The sequence below is a fragment of the Bubalus bubalis genome, chromosome 5, assembly GCF_019923935.1.
Source record: "Bubalus bubalis isolate 160015118507 breed Murrah chromosome 5, NDDB_SH_1, whole genome shotgun sequence".
Classification (NCBI taxonomy): Eukaryota; Metazoa; Chordata; class Mammalia; order Artiodactyla; family Bovidae; genus Bubalus; species Bubalus bubalis.
In genome coordinates, this window is record NC_059161.1 from 110,359,253 (window position 1) to 110,379,212 (window position 19,960).

The following is a 19,960-nucleotide window of genomic DNA, read 5'->3' on the forward strand; positions in this document are numbered from 1 at the left end:
CACCATGATGCCAGGGCTGAGGAACGTGTCGTCCAGCCGAGGGAAGTCCCCAAGAAGAGGAACGAAAATGGCAGGTCCTGCGAGACCCCCTTGCCGGCCTTCTCTTGCGGTGCTCCAGCGGGGGGCCCTGCTGGCCTGGGCCGCAGCCCATCGCCCGTGAGGCTCTACGTGGCTCCTGTGCAGGGAGGTGCAGGGTGGGCTTCACACCCCTCTCACGCTTCGCTCTTGCCTCTCCCCTGTTCCCTTGGGCCTGCACATCTGGGTCAAATAAGTTGAAACTGGCCCACGATAATGAAGGGGGAGCCGAAATCACAGGCCTGGCCGTAACAGTGACCTCATCGTGGAGAAGCCGGCAGCCGTGCTGGAAAGCAGGCTTGTCTGAACATGTGTGTGGGAAGGCGGGCAGACTGTCTGTGGTTTGCATTTTCATGTTTCATGTGCAGCAGCATTTTCCTGGGGATTTGGCTAAGCCCGCTCTGGCAGAGAGCAAGAAAGACAGCTGTGCTCTCCTTCCCAGAGCCCTGCCTGCCTCCCATCTCCGAAAGCAACTGGGCCTTCATGTCTGCATGGGGTGGCAGGGCTGGCTTCAGTTATCGGAGAAGGGCATTCAGGAGACCCTCACCAAGGTGTGCCAGCCATGGGCATGCCGGCCCGCTCCTCAGGCTGCGGAGAGAGGGAGCGGGTGTGGAAGGGCTGGCTGCTGTCATCTGGGGCGCGTTGCTATGACCTTTCCCACTGCCATAGCATCCTTACAGAGAAAGAATGGCTGCCCTGAGTCCTACAAGGGCTGCGACCACCCCGCCCCAGGCCTCCTTCCCCACCGTCCCACGCTGTCAGACTGGGAGGGTGCCAGGGCACTTGGTACCACCCCCGGAAGTTGAATGAGTCATGGATCTCTGTTGTGAGGGGGGTCATCCTCACCCATCCATGCTCCCATCTGGAGCCCATTCCAGCCCCGCCTCTGGCTGCACACCCTGTGGGGGGCTGCTCCTCAGACAGCCCCCCCACGCCGGAGGGGAGTGTGCCCCCACTTCCTGCCCTCCCGGGGGCACTATGGCCCGCAGCCCGTGGTCGGCCTCTGCTCGCGCCGACATCCTCCCAGACCTCCCAGTCTGCAGCTCCCATTGCTCTGGCTCCTCGCTGAGCTCTTCGGTTTTGCTGGCAGCTGTTTCTGTGTCTCCGGGAGGGGCTGGAACAAATCGTGTTTCTCCAGTCTGACAGGGCTGCTTTTTGGGGAAAGTGGCGGCACCACAGGTTTCTTAGGAAAGGGCCTGAAAAGGGCTAGCCCTGCGGCAGGGAAAGCTTTGTTGCACAGAGGAGTCAGACCGCTTGGGTTCAGGTCTCAGCTCCGCCCCTTGCCGGCTGTGTGGCCTTGGGTAACTTACTTAACCTCTCTGGGCTTCGGTTTTCAGGAGCAGCTTATTTTTATGTTCTTAATAAGTGTGTTATAAAGTGATCCATAGTTGTTTTAGAAAATGGAAAGTGAAAGTTGCTCGGTCGTGTCCAACACTTTGCGACCCCACGGACTGTAGCCTGCCAGGCTCCTCTGTCAATGGGTACCCTGAAAAACTAATTTTAAAAATTACAGTTGCATTCAACTCGACTGCCCAGAGATAGGTCACATCTTAGAACATGTCCTGACTTTTTTGGACCGTTCTCTGTGTGCACTTCTGTGCGTGTAGTGGTCCATGCACACACGCTTGTAACAGTAACTTCGCACAGTATATATTCTGCTGTGTAGACCGTGTCACGTTCATGTCGGGTCTGTTTCAGGCATGGCACACCCAGTGCACAGAACAGCGTTTCTGCTCTCAGGGAGCTGAGGTGCATGCAGCTGCAGGGCGGGGAACATAAAGAACAGATAAATAGGCCAAGTGGCAGTAAATGGCTAAGAAGAAAAAATAAAGTACGAGGAGGGAGACAGAGGACAGGAACCTGGGCTTCCAGTTAAAAGTGGGCAGTTCAGGTGCCCAGCTGCTTCCTTTAAAACGCTCACTCAAAATGGCTTCAAACGATTTGCCTTTAAATAAAGTTAACCCATAAAGACTTGAGGGAGAGGAGACAAACCAAGGAGGCGAATGGAGGAGGAGGAACTGGCGTGGCAGGTTGGAGAGGGGAAACCTGAGCCGGCCAAGGGGAATGCGAGCCACAGCCACCGAAATCCCTTCTCCACTTCACAGGACTGGTCATCGCTGGAGAGGTTAAAGCGGAGGGTCTAGAGATTTTTGGTGTCAGTGGGGTCACGGCACAGAAATGCAGATGGTTAAGTAGCAGTCTGCAGATTCGGTGAACCCTGAGAGGAACCCTGCCCGCCCTCCCTCTGCCCACCTGCTTCTCTTCCTCCTCACTCAGTGCTGTCTGCCAGGCCCCTACCTCCATGTGTGAAATTGGAAGAATTTTCTGGGGAATCTGAGCAGCTCAAGAGAAGAGACTTCAGTTCTCAGGGGCTCTATCACGTGCAAAGGAATAGCCTGATGGTCATGAAGCTGTCCTGTGTCAGCAAGCTTCCCTCCAGCATGTTCACACTCTAAAATATGAGTGAGCAGACAGGCTGGTTGGCCAGACTTTTGAGTAATGCCTCAGTTGAAAAAGAAGAGGCAAGGAAAAGGAACCAAGGACAAGAAAGAGACTTGGAGGATATAGAAGCTATTCAAGGAGAAGAAATTTTCAAAGATATCATTAATCTCAGAGAGAAATTATAAAAGCAAAGAAAGCAAAAGATTAGACAAGGTTAAACTCACTCTCAAGGTAGGAAACTTTATTTAAGTGTAGCTCATTATGTTTCCACATAGCCCAGGCCTGAGTCATAAAGTCTTCCAGACATGGAGATTAAAACATCATGGCAGGGAAAAAAAAAAAAGCAGAAGAACAAAATACTACCAAAAAGGAAGTTTTTAAATGCTCTTAGAAATTGAAAGTATGGCGGAAATGAAAACAGAAGATGAAGAACAATTTCTGAACAGTAGAGCAGAAAGATATAGAGCTGGAAACGAGAGAGAAAGGAAAACTATAAGACGAATCAAAGAAGTTAAATATCTAAATAGTGTTCCAGAAAGATAGGGCTTGAGAGAGTGGGGAAGAAAATGATCGAAGAAATGGGTCCCAGATATGTATACCTATGGCTGATCCATGTTGATGTATGGCAGAAACTAATCACAGTATTGTTAGTTAATTATCCTCCAATTAAAAAAAGAAAGAAATGAGTTCCAGAACTGAAGAACATGATTTTCAAGATTGAAAAGGCCTGGCACTTAACGCAGCTTGATGGATGGAAATAAACCTGCTTTACCACCCATCAGTACAATCAGGACACGGGACAGAGAGGAAAAAAACAGGTCAGTACAGAGGCTTGGGATCAGAGTGCCTCAGAGTTCTTAATAGCAGCAGTACAGCCTGGAAGGTTGCAGAGATTGCTTTCAGACTTGGAGGACCATTGCTATCCTAGAATTCTTTAGCCGAGCTCTTCGTTAAGCATGACAGTAGAATACAGACCTTTTCAGATGTTCCAAGCCTCTCAGTGTATCTTCATTGTGCCGTATCGCTGGACACATCTTGAATTTGTACTTCAGTTCTTGTTGCATGGTCCCCAGACCAGTGGTAGCATCTTCTGGGCACCTGTTAGACATGCAGGGCTTCCCTGGTGGCCAATGCGGGAGACACAGGTTTGATCCCTGGTCCGGGAAGATCCCACATGGCTGTGTGCTGCAACTACTGAGCCTGTGCTCTAGATCCCGGGAGGCTCAACTGCTGAGCTCACATGTTGCAGCTACTGAAGCCTGTGTTCATTTGCCACAACTAGAGAAAAGCCCACACAGCAGCAAAGACCAAGCACAGCCAAAAATAAATATAAAATTAAAAAAAAGAAATGCCCCACCCCAGGCGTCCTGATACACGCTTAAGCTTGAGAAGCACTGCTTCAGCAAAATGAGGACAAGGATCTGAAAGAGGAAGATAGTGGATCCGGGAAACAAGGTACACAGCAAGGGGGCGGCCCCTCAGGATGGCAGTGCTTGGAGCTCCCAGGCCACAGCTCTGCATGGGGTACCTGCAGGCTCTGGTCCCAGGCTCTGTGAACACACCATTGTCCTTGTGTCTGATGAATTTTAACATCAAGAGGAGACATTTATAAAAAGGGAAGTCCTTGTGGGGATAAAACTTGTGTGACGAGTTTATAGAAAAGTAAACAAGTAAATGTTAACTCTGTATACCAGAAGTTGTGCTGAAAGGAAGAATACTCATGGTGTATTCTTCAGCAGTGGACAGCATTTACATCATCATAATGGTGTTGATAATGCTGAGTACTGATTTATCCAAAATTGTGATCTGATTGTGTTGTGAAAATAGGGTAGAGAAGAGCATGTATACACGTATACATGTGCACTCACACTCGTTTTGTAGAGAGCTGATTTTTGTTGTTCAGTTGCTAAGTTATGTCCAACTCTGTGACCCTGTGGACTGTAGCACGCCAGGCTCCTCTGTCCTCCACCATCTCCTGGAGTTTGCTCTGATTCATGTCCGTTGAGTCAGTGATGCTAGCTAACCATCTCATCCTCTGTCATCCCCTTCTCCTTCCCTCAGTCTTTCCCAGCATCAGGGTCTTTTCCAGTGAGTTGGCTCTTCCCATCAGGTGGCCAAAGTATTGGAGCTTCAGCTTCAGTATCAGTTCTTCCAATGAATATTCAGGACTGATTTCCTTTAGGATTGACTGAGAGCTGGTTTTTAAAAAAAAAAAAAAAGCTAAATCCTTATCTTCCCTAATTGGAGGTTAACTAATAAAACTGAAAAATCAAAGTGAAACAAGATATAAAAATATTTGGAACTGTGGAAGTATGAGACCAAAGAAATGGCTGGAAGAGTTGACATTGGTGCTCGGGAAGGAAACAGAAGATGTTTGAAAACAAGCTTTGTTTGACTTTTATGTGCAAGATACACCTTAAAACTAAAAATAAAACCAAAGTTTGAAAAAGCATGATAGGAAGGGAAGCTCTGACAAGGAAGCTCTCTTAATAAACTGTGGTCATTTTTGAGAAATGGGTTTTAGAGTTTTTTTGTTTTTGTTTTTTAAGAATGTCAGCAGGAGGGCTGGGTCAGAAGATTCCTCGTTGCTTCTCTAGCCACTGGGAGATGCTTCTGGGCTGGGAGGTGCCAGGAACTTCTCGTCCTGGGCAGGGGGCCCCTTAAGTCATTTTGCTGAATGGGGTTTGCAGAGAGGGTGCCAGGCAGGTGGTGAAGCACCATCTGCTGACCTGCGGGGGCCGGCACATGGTGCCAAGGCCAAAGCCCAGCCCTGGCCTCAGCTTCCCTGTGAGCAGCCCGGGCACCAGAGTGAGACCCGCCTCACACTGGCTGTGGCGAGTGAGTGAGTTCATGGGCACACAGGGCTCAGAACAGTGGCTGGCACTTCTGCTGGCGGTGAGCAGCCAGGGAGTAGAGGGTACCCACACCTTTTTATTTATATTTTGAAAAAAATTTTCAACCTTACAGAAGCATTATAGAAATAGTACAAAGAACTCCCTTAATAAAAGCTCTTCAGGGGACTTCCCTGGTAGTCCAGTGGTTAAGAAACTGCCTTCCAATGCAGGGGACTCAGCTTCAATCCCTGGTTGGGGAACTAAGATTCCACATGCTGCAGGGCAACTAAGCCCACACGTTGCAACTAGAAAGGAAGACCCAGTGAAGCAAGAAAAAAAAGGCTTTTTTTTTTTTTAAATCACCATTTGATAACATGGCCACATTTCCTTTTTCTCTCTCCACGTACACATACAGTAATATCTTGTCACCATTACCTCTGTTACTGAAAAGTAAGTTGCAGACATGGTAGCCACTCATCGCTAAGCATGTCAGTGTGTGTCTTCCAGAAACCAGAGTAAAATGGTCAATTTGGGGAACTTTCACATTTATACGAAACCATTGCATGATGTGGAGACCGTTATTAATCTTACTGCTGTTTCAATGCCACTTTCAAGCAGGAAACTTCCCCTGCCCCATCCTCCGCGGTCCATGATCCACTCCAGTCTCCAGTGTCCTTTAATCTGGAGCAGTCCCTCAGCCCTAACTTTGACACCTTGGAGGAGCTGGGAAGCCACTTGTCTTATCGGGAGTCCCTGGGTTTGGGAGGTGATGTCATCTTGCAATGGGATACAGGTTACTTTGGCAGGCGCCCCATGGCACGGGCTTCCCAAGTGACCTCAGTGGTAAAGAATCCATCTGCCAGTGTAGGAGACTTGGGTTTAATCTCTGGGTCAGAAAGATCCCCTGAGGGAGGAAATGGCAACCCATTCCAGTATTCTTGCCTGGAAAATTCTACAGACAGAGGAGCCTGGTGGGCTGCAGTCCATGGGGTCACAAAGAGTCAGACATGACTGAGCAGCTGAGCACGCACCTCAGCACAGCTCAGGAGGTCTGTGTGGTCAGTTCATCTCACAGGGATGATGCTCTGGTCACTTTGTGTCCCCGTCTGCAATTAATGAGTAATCTCAAGGGAGCTGTTTTTGAGGCCCTGGGTCGATATCCTGTCCCCTACATATTTTCATCTGATGTTTGAGTGTTTATCAGGCCTTGACTCTTGACCAGATTCCTCCTGAAGCTCAGTTGCAGGTCATTTGGATAAACACCAGAGCTTGCTTTTGGCTGCCAGTGAGAAACTTAGCATTGGGAAATATATTGACTTTTTTTTTCCCCCTAGACAGGTATTATTCCATTTGGGATAAGAAGTGCACTTCCTGGGTTTAAAGTCTAAAAAGGTCAGATTCCAAAAAATAAGGAGGTCGGATTCATTCTTTTGTTTGTTCGGTATTTGCTGAGTGCCTAGTGTATACTCGGCACTCTTCCGGGTGCTGGGGATAATGCGGTAAAACAGGTAGACAGACATCCCTGGGGGGATCAGACAGGAAACCTGTCCTCCGTGGTCAGGTCGTGCAGGGTGAACCCCAGGGTGTGGTGAGGTCAGGGGTGCCGTGCTTGGATGGAGACCTGAGCGGGTGAAGCAGGGGAACAGGTTCGAGGCCTGGAGATGGGAGTCAATGCAGGTGTGAGGAGGTCGCTAGGAGGTCGCTAGGACTGGAGCTGAGATGGTGCGGGGAAGGACGGTCAGCGGGTTTGCAGGGAGGGCCTGGGCGAGACTGGGGGGCAGTGTCCATCTGGACGCCGGGAGTGAGGGTCTGACTGAGACCCGGCTGGGAGTGATGACTCTTTGGGGCTCAGAGTGCGGCAGGGCAGGTCTCCTCTGGGCAGAAAGGGAGCAGTTGGACGGGGCCTTTTCATTCTTCCCTGCTGCTCAGGAAAGGACAGGAGGGGCCGGCCTGGCGAGGGGCCCGTCTCGCCCCCTTCCCAGCAGCTTGGACAGTCTCTGGCAAGCCTTGGCAGGTGGGCACGCCTGCAGGCCCTGTGGGTTTCCGGCCTGAGAGCCCAAGGCGGTGCGTGCGTTGCCAGTGGGGCACAGCTCTTCTCCAGGTCGTCCCTGCCCGTCTCCCCATGAGAGAGAGCCCCAGGGCTCACAGCCTTGGTCCCCATGCCCCACCCAGGCGACCCAGAGGAGTAAGCTGAGGACATTCGAGGAGGACTTTTCCGTGGGGGTGCAGGTGGGATTGCTGTTCTAGGGACTTCCCACCCTCTGCTCTTTGGCGTCTCAGGTGCCCGAGGTTACACAGTCAGGATTTGAACCCGGCTGATGGGTGTCACAATCTGGCCCTTCTCCACCAGGCTACACTGCAAGGGGCCAAGGGGGTGACATCCCATCTATTTCAGGCAGTCCCCTGCCTCCTGAGATCTTGTTTGTGCTTGGTCTTTGACCTCTGGCCTGTGACCCCTGGACTGTTAGAGGGTGGTGGGCGTGAGAAAGGCCCCGAGGGTTGTGAAGAGGCCTCCGTGCCTCCCTTTCAGGGTCAGATCAGCGAGTCCCAGGAAGTGGGGTGACATTTACTTAGCGCCTCCAGTGGTTCTGAGGAAACACCTTAATGTTTACAGCCACACTGTAGGCTCGGTTTTATGACCATCCTTAACTGATGAAGAAGTTGAGACTCCGAGTTAATGACACAGCCAAGGTGGCGCAGCCAGGAAGGGGAATCGTGTGTCAGCCCGTGGGCCTGCTACATCTGATGGGCCCGCGCCCTTGGTCCTTCTGGAAGTCATGGAAGTGCTTGACATGGTGCCTGTGGACGCCCATCCTGGGCTGGGCTGCCACACGGCGATGCTGGGCCCACAGGCAGGGGTGGAAAGAGCATGGACCTCAGGGCGGGAAGACCGTGGCTCCAGCCCTCCTCTGCCCCGCTGTCCCAAGCCTGTCCCGCAGCGTGGTGTCGGGTATGTCTGGAGTCCCTGTGACCTCGTCCCTCACCTGTGGAATGAGCATCACCTTCATCCTGAGACCAGACATGCGTGTGTGGATGTGGTTCTCAGCTGGGTCTTGAGGTGTGTAGGCGAGCCTGAGAATCTCCTGGAGTGTGCGGTGCCTGTGCTGGGCGGCCCCCTCTCAGGGGCCCCTCCGGGGAAACACATCTGAATCTGGCATCGGGGAGGATGTTGGTCTTCTGAGAAACATCCCAACTGATTTTTAAGACACCGTTTCCTGCTTTTCGGATCTACGTTCAAGCTCTTGCGGCAGATGATAATAGAAATAGGGAAAAGGACTTAACCAAAACCAGGTGGTTCTGGGCAAGGACCCTAGCCTGGAGTCTCTTTGGGAAAACGACCAGGTTTCCTTGCGATGAACACAGTGCTTCTCAACGAGGGGGCAGTGCCCCCGGGGACATTTGGCAGCATCTGCGGCATTTGTTGTAGATGTCACAACTGGAGAGAGGGTTTGACTAGCATCTCAGAAGCCTGAAGTGCTGCTCAATAGCCTGCAGGGCACAGGGTAGCCCCCACAGCAAAGGATTACCTAGGCCTTGATGGTGCCAAGGTCAAGGATGAGTAACCCTGGGTTGAGAATAGCCAGTAGTTAAATAGTGTTGGTTAAGTGTCAGACGTTGTTGGTCTAAGAGCTCCACGGGTATTGACTTGCTAATCCTCCCAACCCTCTGACGCGAGCTGTTATTATCCTGAGCTGACAGATGGGGAAGCAGAGGCATAGGGAGCTTAAACACCTGGACCCAGGTAGGGGTCCCGAGGAAGGAGCAGGCAGGACGAGGACTTTGCTTCCCAGGCGTCTGTGCCTCCCCCCCCTGCATTAAGGGAGTCTGACTTTAAACCAGATTTTCAGCTTTGGGTTCAGAAGGCCACATACTGGAACGTTTGCTATGTGAGAAGAGTCAGAAACCTTTCATTCCTGTGCCCAGAAAGTAAGAGAGAAGGGCTGGGGTTAAGGGTTACGAGGGGCCCCATGACCCATCCATGAACGTCTATGTTTTCCATATTCTGAGAGTGATTCACCTTCATGAATTTAACGGCATGAGACGCCTCATGGGAGTGGAACACAGGTGAATCATAACTTCTTAGCGTTCGGCTCCCGTCACTGGGGAATCAGAGATGAGACGGTGGCCGCCTCCTCACCGCGGTGCCAGGGGGGCTGGAGGGTAGCAGGACTGGGTGGAGAGCGTGGCTGACCGCGGCCGGGGCTGTGCTGTGTCTTTGCAGATGTGAAGACAACCGTGGTTTACCCTGCTACAGAGAAGCACCTACAGAAGTATCTGCGCCAGGACCTCCACCTGGTCCGAGAGACGGGCAGCGACTACAGGAACATCACCTTGCCCCACCTGGAGTCCCAGAGCTTGAGCATCCAGGTACCGGCCACCACCAGCTCAGGCAGGCTCCACGGGTCGCATGCAGAGTGCTGTTCCCGAGGCCAGTGTTTGTCTTCTCAGGCGTCGGTCAAGATGGTCCCAGGGGCTAGCAGTGTCCCTGCCTTCATGCCGCTTACCTCCTGTGCAGGCATCAGATAGGACATGGATGTATACGTAACCACACCAGACGTGAGACTTAGAGTGCTGTGGAGAGGAAAGGGCAGGATAAGTGGCATAGAAAGTGCTGGGCTCAGGCGGCCGTGTTTCGTGGAGGACAGTCATCTGCATGGATAAGGGAACTGACGCTGGTCTCGGGCACACCACCGAGGCAGTCTGGGATCTCAGAGCAGTCCAGTCCCTGGGAAGAACTTCTGGCTACTCTCTAGTAGCGCTGATGCTATCTCAAGAATGGCTTACCCAGACCAGAGGTCTGTAAATGGTAAATAAATGCTGGTTAGGCCTTCCCCATCCAGGTGCTCATTCCTGGTTTCACCCACAGTTAGCCAGCCTCCACGAGTTGAGTCCCAGGGGAGAAACTTCTCCTTCCCTTTCGCCCCCTGCATCCATCCTGGGGGGCAGGAGCTGGGGGAGGGACTGGTTGCACGGCCTCTTCTTCCAGGGCTGTGTTCACGGTTGGAAGCATCTTCAGAGTGTATTCAGTCCCTGGGCCAGACGCAAGGCCATTTTGCTAACAGATCTGATTCTCCTTGGGTCTGTGCCCAGCACCAACCAGAGCCTTTCCCGAAATTGGCCCCATGTGCATGCTCAGAGTTAATGTGATGGATGAGCTGTTTTCCTATCCTGTCTCTTTATCACTCCTGTTCCCTGAGCATTTGTATGTATTCCAGCCAAGAGTGTGGCCACGGTGGGGCAGGGTGTCCTGATATGGGAAGCTCACGGCCATTTCTCCCAGGCCCAGAGGAAGGGAGGGTGTCCTGAGTGTGGGGTCCTGCGAGGTGGATTGTCCTTGGGAGGAGGAAGGACAGGAGGCAGACAGGGGCTGAGAGAGGTCCCACAGGGAAGATCTGGCCAGGCTGTTAGCCGTGGTCCCCACACAGGATTTGCACAAGGCTTCTCTAGCTCACTCTGGCTTGATTTTTTTTCTGTTTTTTAACAAAGACATCCGGCATTTGTTATGTCTTCTAAGTAGGAAGGAAATTGGTCTCCATCTTTCCTAGAAAGCGTCTTGGATCGTGAAGTGGCTGTCCTGAAATGTGTGTTTTGTTGCACTAATTGCACATATATGTGATTAAAGAGGAAGTCCTTAATACAGTTTCGGCGTTAGTCATATATGCACCTTCTTAAAGACCACTGTACACATTCTCTTGGGAGATAACTCTACTACTCTACCCACTTCTGGGTGACATGAGTGTTCATGTGTTCTTTATTATTTTAAATTGGCCGAGCTGTGTGGCTTGTGGAATCTTAGTTTCTTGACCAAAGATTGAACCCAGGCCCTCAGCAGTGAAAGCACCGAGTCCTAACCACTGGAGCGCCAGGGAATTTCCCCCATGTATTCTTTTTTGGCTGTTTCTAGCAAGTTTACAAGCACTCGGCTTAATTGGCAATCAGTTCAGTTCAGTCGCTCAGTAGTGTCCAGCTCTTTGCGACCCCATGGACTGCAGCACGCCAGGCCTCCCTGTCCATCACCAACTCCCGGAGTTTACTCACACTCATGTCCATCGAGTTGGTGATGCCATCCAGCCATCTCATCCTTTGTTGTCCCCTTCTCCTCCCGCCTTCAATCTTTCCCAGCCTCAGGGTCTTTTCAAATAAGTCAGTTCTTTGCATCAGGTGGCCAAAGTATTGGAGTTGCTGCTTCAGCGTCAGTCCTTCCAATGAATATTCAGGACTGATTTCCTTTAGGATGGACTTGTTTTATCTCCTTGCAGTCCAAAGGACCCTCAAGAGTCTTCTCCAACACCACAGTTCAAAAGCATCAATTCTTTAATGCTCAGCTTTCTTTATAGTCCAACTCTCACATCCATACCTGACTACTGGAAAAACCATAGCTTTGACTAGACAGACCTTTGTTGGCAAAGTAATGTCTTTGCTTTTTAATGTGCTGTCTAGGTTGGTCATAACTTTCCTTCCAAGGAGTAAGCGTCTTTTAATTTTATGGCTGCAGTCACCATCTGCAGTGATTTTGGAGCCTAAGAAAATAAAGTCTCTCACTGTTTCCACTGTTTCCCCATCTATTTGCCATGAAGTGATGGGATCAGATGCAATATATGTTGTAATGAAAACTGACCTCTTCCAGTCCTGTGGCCACTGCTGAGTTTTCCAAATTTCCTGGCATATTGAGTGCAGCACTTTCACAGCAGCATCTTTTAGGATTTAAAATAGCTCAACTGGAATTCCATCACCTCCACTAGCTTTGTTCATAGTGATGCTTCCTAAGGCCCACTTGACTTTGCATTCCAGGATGTCTGGCTCTAGGTGAGTGATCACATCATCGTGGTTATCTGGGTTGTGAAGATCTTTTTTGTATAGTTCTTCTGTGTATTCTTGCCACCTTTTCTTAATATCTTCTGCTTCTATTAGGTCCATACCATTTCTGTCCTTTATTGTGCCCATCTTTGCATGAAATGTTCCCTTGGTATCTCTAATTTTCTTGAAGAGATCTCTAGTCTTTCCCATTCTATTGTTTTCCTCTATTTCTTTGCGTTGATCACTGAGGAAGTTTTTCTTATCTCTCCTTGCTATTCTTTGGAACTCTGCAGAGCTAATTGGTAATAGCTGTTATATTTATTGAGCATCCCCTAGGTCCCAGACTCTGTGCTAAGGTCTGGAGGGTCACCAGGATAAGCGCTGATAATTTCCCCACAGTCTTGTAAGGAAGGCAGGCGTGCAATGTAATGGGATGAGCACTTCGGTGGTTAAACATAAGGTAGAGGTGTGACACAAAGGGGAGTGATCAGCCCAGATGGGGGGGGCTTCACTGGGGACAGGATCCTCCGGTTGGATCTTAAAAGGACAAAGAGAAGTTTGCCAGGTGGACAGAATAAACAGGGCACTGCAGCCAGAGCAGAGAGAAACTCCAGGGCCTCAGAGGGCTGGACTCTGATGCATTTGGGGAGCTAGCAAAAGACAGGCAGGGCCCAGGAAGAGGTATGTGCACTTTACCCAGGAGACCAGGAGTTCCCAAACCTTGCCAGTCGTCAGCATGGCCTCTTGAGGTTTTATAAAATACAGAGCACAGGGCCCTCCTTGGTATCTACTGACTCAGGATGGACCTGGGAAATCTAGATTAGAAAAAAACCATCTCTTGTCAGATTTTTGGACGAGTGCTATAGGCACTGAGGGTCCTGTAAATGGCTTTAAGCACGTGGGTAATGTGATGAGATTTAAAGAAGCAGTTGGAAGTGGTGAGAGTAGAAGGAGGAAGAGGCAGAGGGGAGCTTCTTTTTTGATTAAGAGGCAGGGCCTAGATGGGGGCTGGCTTGGAGCAGCGAGGGGGCCCTGGGGGTGACTCTGGGGTTACCTTGGGCAATGAGTGGCAGATGGTGGGATGGACGGCAGAGTGGGTTTCCGTGGAGGACAGTGAGTTAGCTTGGGATGTCTCAGCCACGAGGTGACTTAGAACAGCAACGGTCCTGAGCATTTTGCGGGCACCATATCTTCAACAACAAGCTTTTGGAGACTAGCTTCAGAGCCAGGTCGCCTGGCCCCAGTGCCTGTGCTCTTAGCCATCGATGCTACTTGGATACTCAAATCTGAGGTGCTTGTAATTTCCCAGTTAAAAAAAAGAATGCAGTGGGATGTCTGAATCCAGAACCTTAGAGATCCGTTTGTGAGCCCAGGGTTTGGCCTCTTGTCCTAACACCTCAGCGCCTCGAGACCTTGTACTTTATATTTATTTTTGACTATGCTTTGTTGCTGAGCGGGCTTCTCTCCCGTTGTGGTGCATGGGCTGCTCATTGCCATGGCTCCCTTTTGTTGTGGAGCACAGGCTCTAGGCAGATGCATGGGATCGGTAGTTGCAGCTCATGGGTTTAGTTGCCTCACAGCATGTGGGATCTTCCCAGACCAGGGATTGAACCTGTGTCTGCTGCTTTGGCAGGCAGATTCTTATCCACCACACCGCCAGGGAAGTCCTCGTCTTTCACTTTTGAGTCCCAGTTTCCCTGTCTGGAAAATGTGATGGACAACACCTCCCTCCTGGGGTCCTGGCGGAGGCTGAGCCATGCCACATACCACGTGGCTGCTGCTGTTTCCCGCACGGAAGAGGCGCCAGAGGGGTGGCCACTATTGTCCATACGGGGCAGTTGTGAGGAGGAACAGGAGGGCGCAGAGCTGAGACCCGGCAGGGGAGGGGCGGCCAGAGGAGAGGGGCCAGCCAAGGAGCAGGAAGGCAGGGAAGAAGGAGGAGAGAGGCTCCCGGGGAGATGCCAGCATCACCCACGGGGAGGATGCCATGCCCAGATGGGTCCAGAAGCTGCCAGTGTCCCCACAGCCTGTCATCCGTGGGGCTGAGGCTGCCGGGCTGGCTTTCTCAGGGTGGCCCTCCCCGTGACATCACCCTGTGATGCGTGTGAACTGGGTCCCCTGCTTCTCCTCCCTTGTCTGAGCTGAGCTGTCCTGTGAATCCAGGCCCCTCCTGCTCTTCCAGGGGCCCTCCCCACATGGACGGCGTGGCGCTTGGTGGGCTCTGGGGCCAGACTCTGGGTCGGAACTGTGTGAACTTGGGTGCACGTCCTCCCACCCGCAGGCTTGCCTGGTCCCCGAGATGCTCTCACCACAACACGCCTTCATCACACCACACCGTCCCAGCCCTTGGCCGCCCCTCCAGTCTCACACGTGGTTCTTTCTTGCCCCAGAATCAATGCACTTCCTTTGCTCTCATCCACTCTCCTTCTTCCCCTTCCCACAGCTGGTCTTGCAGCCTCAGGCATGCCCAGCCTGACCTTTCCCAGCAACTTTTCTGCTTTCCCTTACCTTCCTGGGCAGGGCTCTGTTTTGGATGCTTGTGTGAGCATTTTCTCGCTTAGTCCTCACCACAGCCCTAACCTCTGGGTATAATTAGCACCTCTTGACGAAGGAGGAAACCAAAGCTTAGATGAAATCACTTTGCAGCATGCAGCTAGTTAGTGTTGGAGGTGAGAGATGAGCCCCATGTTGTTGGGCTCCAGAGCCCATTCATTCTCCCCCAGATGATATGTTGTTTTCTAGGTGGAGGCAGGAGCTGTGGGGGAAGGCAGGGCCCTGGGGTGGCCTGGCCCGCTGTGGGCTGGGCAGTCCCAGGGCTGTCCACGCAGAACCACCATCCCCTCCCTCCCATTTGTTTTTGGGAGATTTCCGATCAGGATCTGACTGACTTTTTTTCTCAAGTGGCACATTCCTAGAGACATGTCCAGTTAGAGAGGAAATGCTTCCCCTGGGACATTCTCAACTTGCTGGGCTCTGCATTGCTCTTGCCCCAGGGTTGCACAAAGAAGCCACTGCAGGATGGCCTCCAGGCCTCACCAGGAAGTGGCATGGCCAGGCTGTCCTTGGGAAAGCCCCTCTTTTCTACTGTGACTGGCCTCTGGGTCTTACTGGAGGGCCTGGGAGGCCCAGATCGTCCCTGGCAGGTTCCCTCTGCCTCGTCCCTCTCCATATCAGATGGTTGCACTTGGCCTTGGCTATGCTGGCCGAGAGTGCAGGATGTGGACTTGGGGGGCAGTGGGAAGGGAGCCCCCACGGGGTTGCGGGGACAGCCCTGGCTCTCGCTGACCCTGCTGCGCCAGCACTCCTGGTGGTGGGCTAAGGAGCCCCGTGCTGGCTGGCCGTGTCGGTGCCCTGTCCTCCGCTCCAGCCCTCATCAGCTTGAGTGCCTTCCTGACCGTGGGGCAGAAGGGGCAGCTGGGTGAGCCCAACTCCTGCCCCCTCTCTGGCTGTGCAGCAGGGTTCACTGTCAGATTTCGGGCAGAGTTCACTGGCCAGGAAGGAAGTCACGTTGGCAAAGGGTTCTCAGCGCTCAGGGGCAGTGGAGTGGAGTGGGCTCCAGGGCTTGGAGCCCCATGAGAACAGGGCCTTCGTATCTTGACCTCCAGGCTGCAGGCTGGCTTCCTCAGAGAGGCCACCAGGACCTTCATGGTAAAGTGATGCTCTTGGGGTCCATGCAGTGCTCAAGGAAGGGTCCTTGAAGACAGTGGACAGCAGCTGATCAAAGGCCGTGGGAGAGCTGGCAGCCCAGGGTTGACAGGAAGGGAGGAAGGGTCTGTGTCGTTGCCTCTCGTGTGGCGTTTCTTCTGCTTTGTCGTGAAGGGTCCATATCGGGTGGGGTAGAGGCGCTAACCCCACCCTCACAAGAAGCCCAGTGGGGCTGGGAAACCCAGCACGGTTACTTCCAGAACATAAGCCCTTCCTTGCCCTGGCACATGGCAAGCTCCCTCTGCAGAAGGAACTCCCAGCAGACTCTGCCCCGTGGTCCTGTCGGGGTGCAGGGACACTTCACCAGAGTCCCGTGGGCAGTGGAAGGGGATTGCAGACCAGGCCTGTGAGGCCAGAGCAGAGCGTGTGCACAGGGGTGGTCAGGACTGGCCTAAACAGGGAGCTCCGTCTGGACCCTTGTGGGGGCAGCTGTAGTGATCCCTGTGGGAATGGCCATGGTGGGAGGGGGAAGTCTCTTCTGGACCCAAGAGCTGATATCTGGGACAGGATGGCCTGAGTGTGGATCCCCTGAGCTTCGTGCCCCTTTACCATTGGGTGTCCTTCCCTGAGCCTGCCTCTCCCAGCGTGGGCTGTCTCTCGGGGAAAGGACTGGCCTGTGAACCCCTTCTCTCTGCCCTCCTTCCAGTGGGTGTACAACATTCTTGACAAGAAGGCTGAAGCCGACCGGATTGTTTTTGAGAACCCGGATCCGTCCGACGGCTTTGTCCTGATCCCCGACCTCAAGTGGAACCAACAGCAGGTAAAGGATTTCGTGCTGGGCCTCTCTGGTCTCTGAGTGGCCCGCTCCAGCTGCCGCTTCTTAATCCTGCCCTTCTTCCTCCTGCTGGTCTCTCTCTCTCTAAGCAGATTATAATTAACTGACAGGGGAGGCTGAGCTGTTTGCAGTAGGACCACCTACACAAATGTTTACCCTTCAGTGGGCCAGTTAAAGCCCTTCTGGCTTACCTCCCATGCTAGGGGTGAGGATGGGCAGTGTTTGCGTCATGACGTCACGGGCTATTCCTTCATCAGCCAAGTGCAAGGCTGCCACCTTCCCTTCCAGGGGCACCCGGAGTCCTGAAATGGACAGTTTATCCCTCTCCATGCCCTGGACACCAGCACATCCAGGCAGCACTGGCTGGCAGAAACCACGGGGACCAGCCGGAGGAGTCCCCTGCACTGCCCGAGCCAGAGAGGGGGCCTCCAGCAGCCTAGGCACCGCACCCACCAAAGCCTCTCGGCTCTGCTGCCTGGCCCCCGAGCACCCCCCTCTCCTGGTTCCCCAGGAGCCGTCTTCACTCACACTGCGCCTCCAGTCCTCTGCATTCTCTATGCACCTCCTCTCCTCCTCCCTCATCTCACACCGAGAGGCCCATCCCCAGGCTCGCTGGCTGTCACCTGTTTGGGTGGACTGTCATGCCCTGAGAGTAACAGGAACCAGCAGGGCACCGGGTCCAGGCAGCGCTGTGGCCACACAGGCTGGAGTTGGGCCCGGATAAGGCCCAGGAAGCCAGCCCTGGGCTCTTGGGGGCTGGCGGTGGGGGGCAGGTAGACATCCCCCCTCCTCCTCCCAGTTGAAATCTGTGACTAACCCAGGCTCTTGGGTGGGCCCCTCTGGGCTCTGTGTTCCTCACATCATTGTTAGGTTTCCCGGGGACACTGATCTGGAGTCGGGCCCATCCCGCCAGGGGGGACGCCTCCCTTCTCACTCTCTCAGCCGCTGGTCAGGCCTCAGTGCCCTCTGCCAAGCTCACCTGCATTCTCTTGGCTGGGTGGGGTGGGTTTCCTGACCACTCCAGTTGCCAAGAGACGGGGGAGCCGAGCCTGTGGCTGGGGTGAGGGGAACAGGATTCAGGCTCAGAGGCACAGGCGAGCCAGTGCCAGCTGTCTCCTGGGGTGGCTCGTGGGACTTCCTGGATGTGGCTGGTGCGGGAAGGAGGAGGCAGGTAGGGAATCAGAAGGGAGTTTCCAGAGGTCTCAGTGCTGAGCCGGGAAGGTCAGAGGAGCCCGCCCTCCCCTCTGGGTGATGATGTGCAGAGGCCGCCCCCCCACAGCTGATCGCCACTCAGGCCGGAAGGGAGGGCAGAGGACCGGAGAGGGAACGAAGCCAGAGCCCCCGTGGGGTAGGGACGCCGGGGAGCTCTGTCAATCCCGTCCACCCCCTTGGGCAGCCTTGCACTGGCCGTTCTGGATCACACACACGGTGCAGGGAGGTGGGGGTGGGTGGGTGCGGGGGAGCTGGTAGGAGGAATTTGGATTCATGAGGTCCCTGAAGACCTTGTGATTTGCAGGAGGTGATTTGCATGTGGGGATAGCCGCAGCCCCCCCATGCAAGGAGCACTAATGCTCTGGCGCCTGTGGCACCGAGAGCGGAAGCCCGTGCTCCTCCTTACCTGGTGCTGGCAGGCGTCCTGCCGGGCCTGCCCAGGGCACTGCCTGCTGTCTGTCCTCTTAAGAGAGAACAGGCTTCCGGCACCGCAGCAGGGTCCCAGCCATGTGGTGGGCGACTCGCCCCTGGGCTCTGAAGGGGCCAGCTTGCGTATCAGACTTTTAACTTAATGACTGGACAGGTGTGACTGTGCCTGACCTTTGCTTCTTTATCGCTCGTCTCCTTGTGGTGCCACAGTTAAGGGCCTTACATGCCTGACTTGTGACAGACACTGAGGCCCACGGCTCCCTAGAATTAGTGTGTCCAGCAGGGAGGTGGGCCAGGCCTGGACTTCTGTCCTCATCCTCATCCACTAGAGGAGGACAGAGGAGAGGGCGGTCAGCAATGTGCTCTGAGGGGACTTCTAGCCACCCTGGTGGCCCCTCATGCCGCTGCTCTGCCAAGAAGCGTGTCTTTTTCCGCTCACTGGTGGCCCATGATTAAAAAAGTCCATCCATCCATTCATCTGTCCGTCCGTCTCACAAATATTTTGTTGTTATTGTTTAGTCACTAAGTCGTGCCTGACTCATCTGGAAGCTCACCGGGCTCCTCTGTCCATGGGATTCTCCAGGCAGGAATACTGGAGCAGGTTGCTGTTCCCTTCTCCAGGGGATCTTCCGACCCAGGGATCGAACTCACGTCCGCTGATTGCAGGTGGCTTCTTTATCACTGAGCCACCAGAGAAGCCCCACAAATATTGATCAAGTCCCTAATGTCTGCTGGAGACTCTGGCTCCCTGGAGATTAGAGAATCCCTTCCTCAGTTCTCTGTAGAGAGAAACTGTATATTCCTTCTTATTGGCTTATTTGGGGATGTAGGGATTGGTCCAGTTAATACATCTACATGTGTGTTAGAAGCTCAGTCATGTCCAACTCTTTGCGATCCCATAGACTGTAGCCCTCCAGGTTCCTCTGTCCATGGAATTCCCCAGGCAGGAATACTAGAGTGGGTTGCCATTCCCTTCTCCAAGGGATCTTCCCAACCCAGGGATCGAACCCACATCTCCTGCATTGCAGGCAGATTCTTGACCATCTGAGCCTCCAGGGAAGCCAACACCAGCATGTACATGGTAACAATACAGATAGCACCCAGAGCGGGCAGTGAAGGTGCATTCCCTCACCCGACATTCCTCCACGTCCCTGCCCCAGAAGAGATGGTTTGTCTCTCCTCCATAGTCTTTACACACTATACATGTCAGCATGTATGTGCGTGTTCATGGAGTCACACAGACACATTCAGCTCACGGAATGTAGACCCTTGTGTCTAAGGCACTCAGGCAGGAGCCTCGATCTCCACGTCTCTCCTCAGGTGGAGCCATGGGTGTCCGGAGCTCCAGCTGTTCTCCGTTTTGCCCCTTGCTAGGAGGCTGTTGCTTCGACTTTGCTGCCCTGCCTTAGAGTAGACAAGGTTGATGGCCTCTGTCTCCCCAGAGGGGTTGATGTGCTGCCTTCTGGGATGCCAGTCTGAGACCCTTGCCAGCCCCTCCCCTGTTTTTTTTCCCAGATCATTTCTCTGGGCAGCCGGGGCCCTTTGGGGAAAATCCGGGGTCATGTCTGCTATCAAAGGACAGGTTTGTCTTCCTTCCCTCACTCAGCCCGTGAGCTGGCACCCAGCACAGGCTTCATGCTTCATTCCGTGCCAGTGGAGCAGAGAGGTGTGACTTAATGTCATCTTTGGG

At 53.3% G+C, this 19,960-nt stretch overlaps 1 protein-coding gene across 2 annotated transcripts in view; it reads left to right on the plus strand.

Moving 5' to 3' along the window:
* Positions 1 to 19,960, plus strand: part of DCPS (decapping enzyme, scavenger) — a 41,775-nt gene that overhangs the window by 18,106 nt on the left and 3,709 nt on the right. For both annotated transcript variants that reach the window (XM_006057705.4, XM_025286390.3), the window contains exons 3-4: positions 9,574 to 9,719; positions 16,501 to 16,614. In XM_006057705.4, coding sequence (XP_006057767.4) covers positions 9,574 to 9,719; positions 16,501 to 16,614 — 260 coding nt within the window. The remainder of the gene's footprint in view (positions 1 to 9,573; positions 9,720 to 16,500; positions 16,615 to 19,960) is intronic.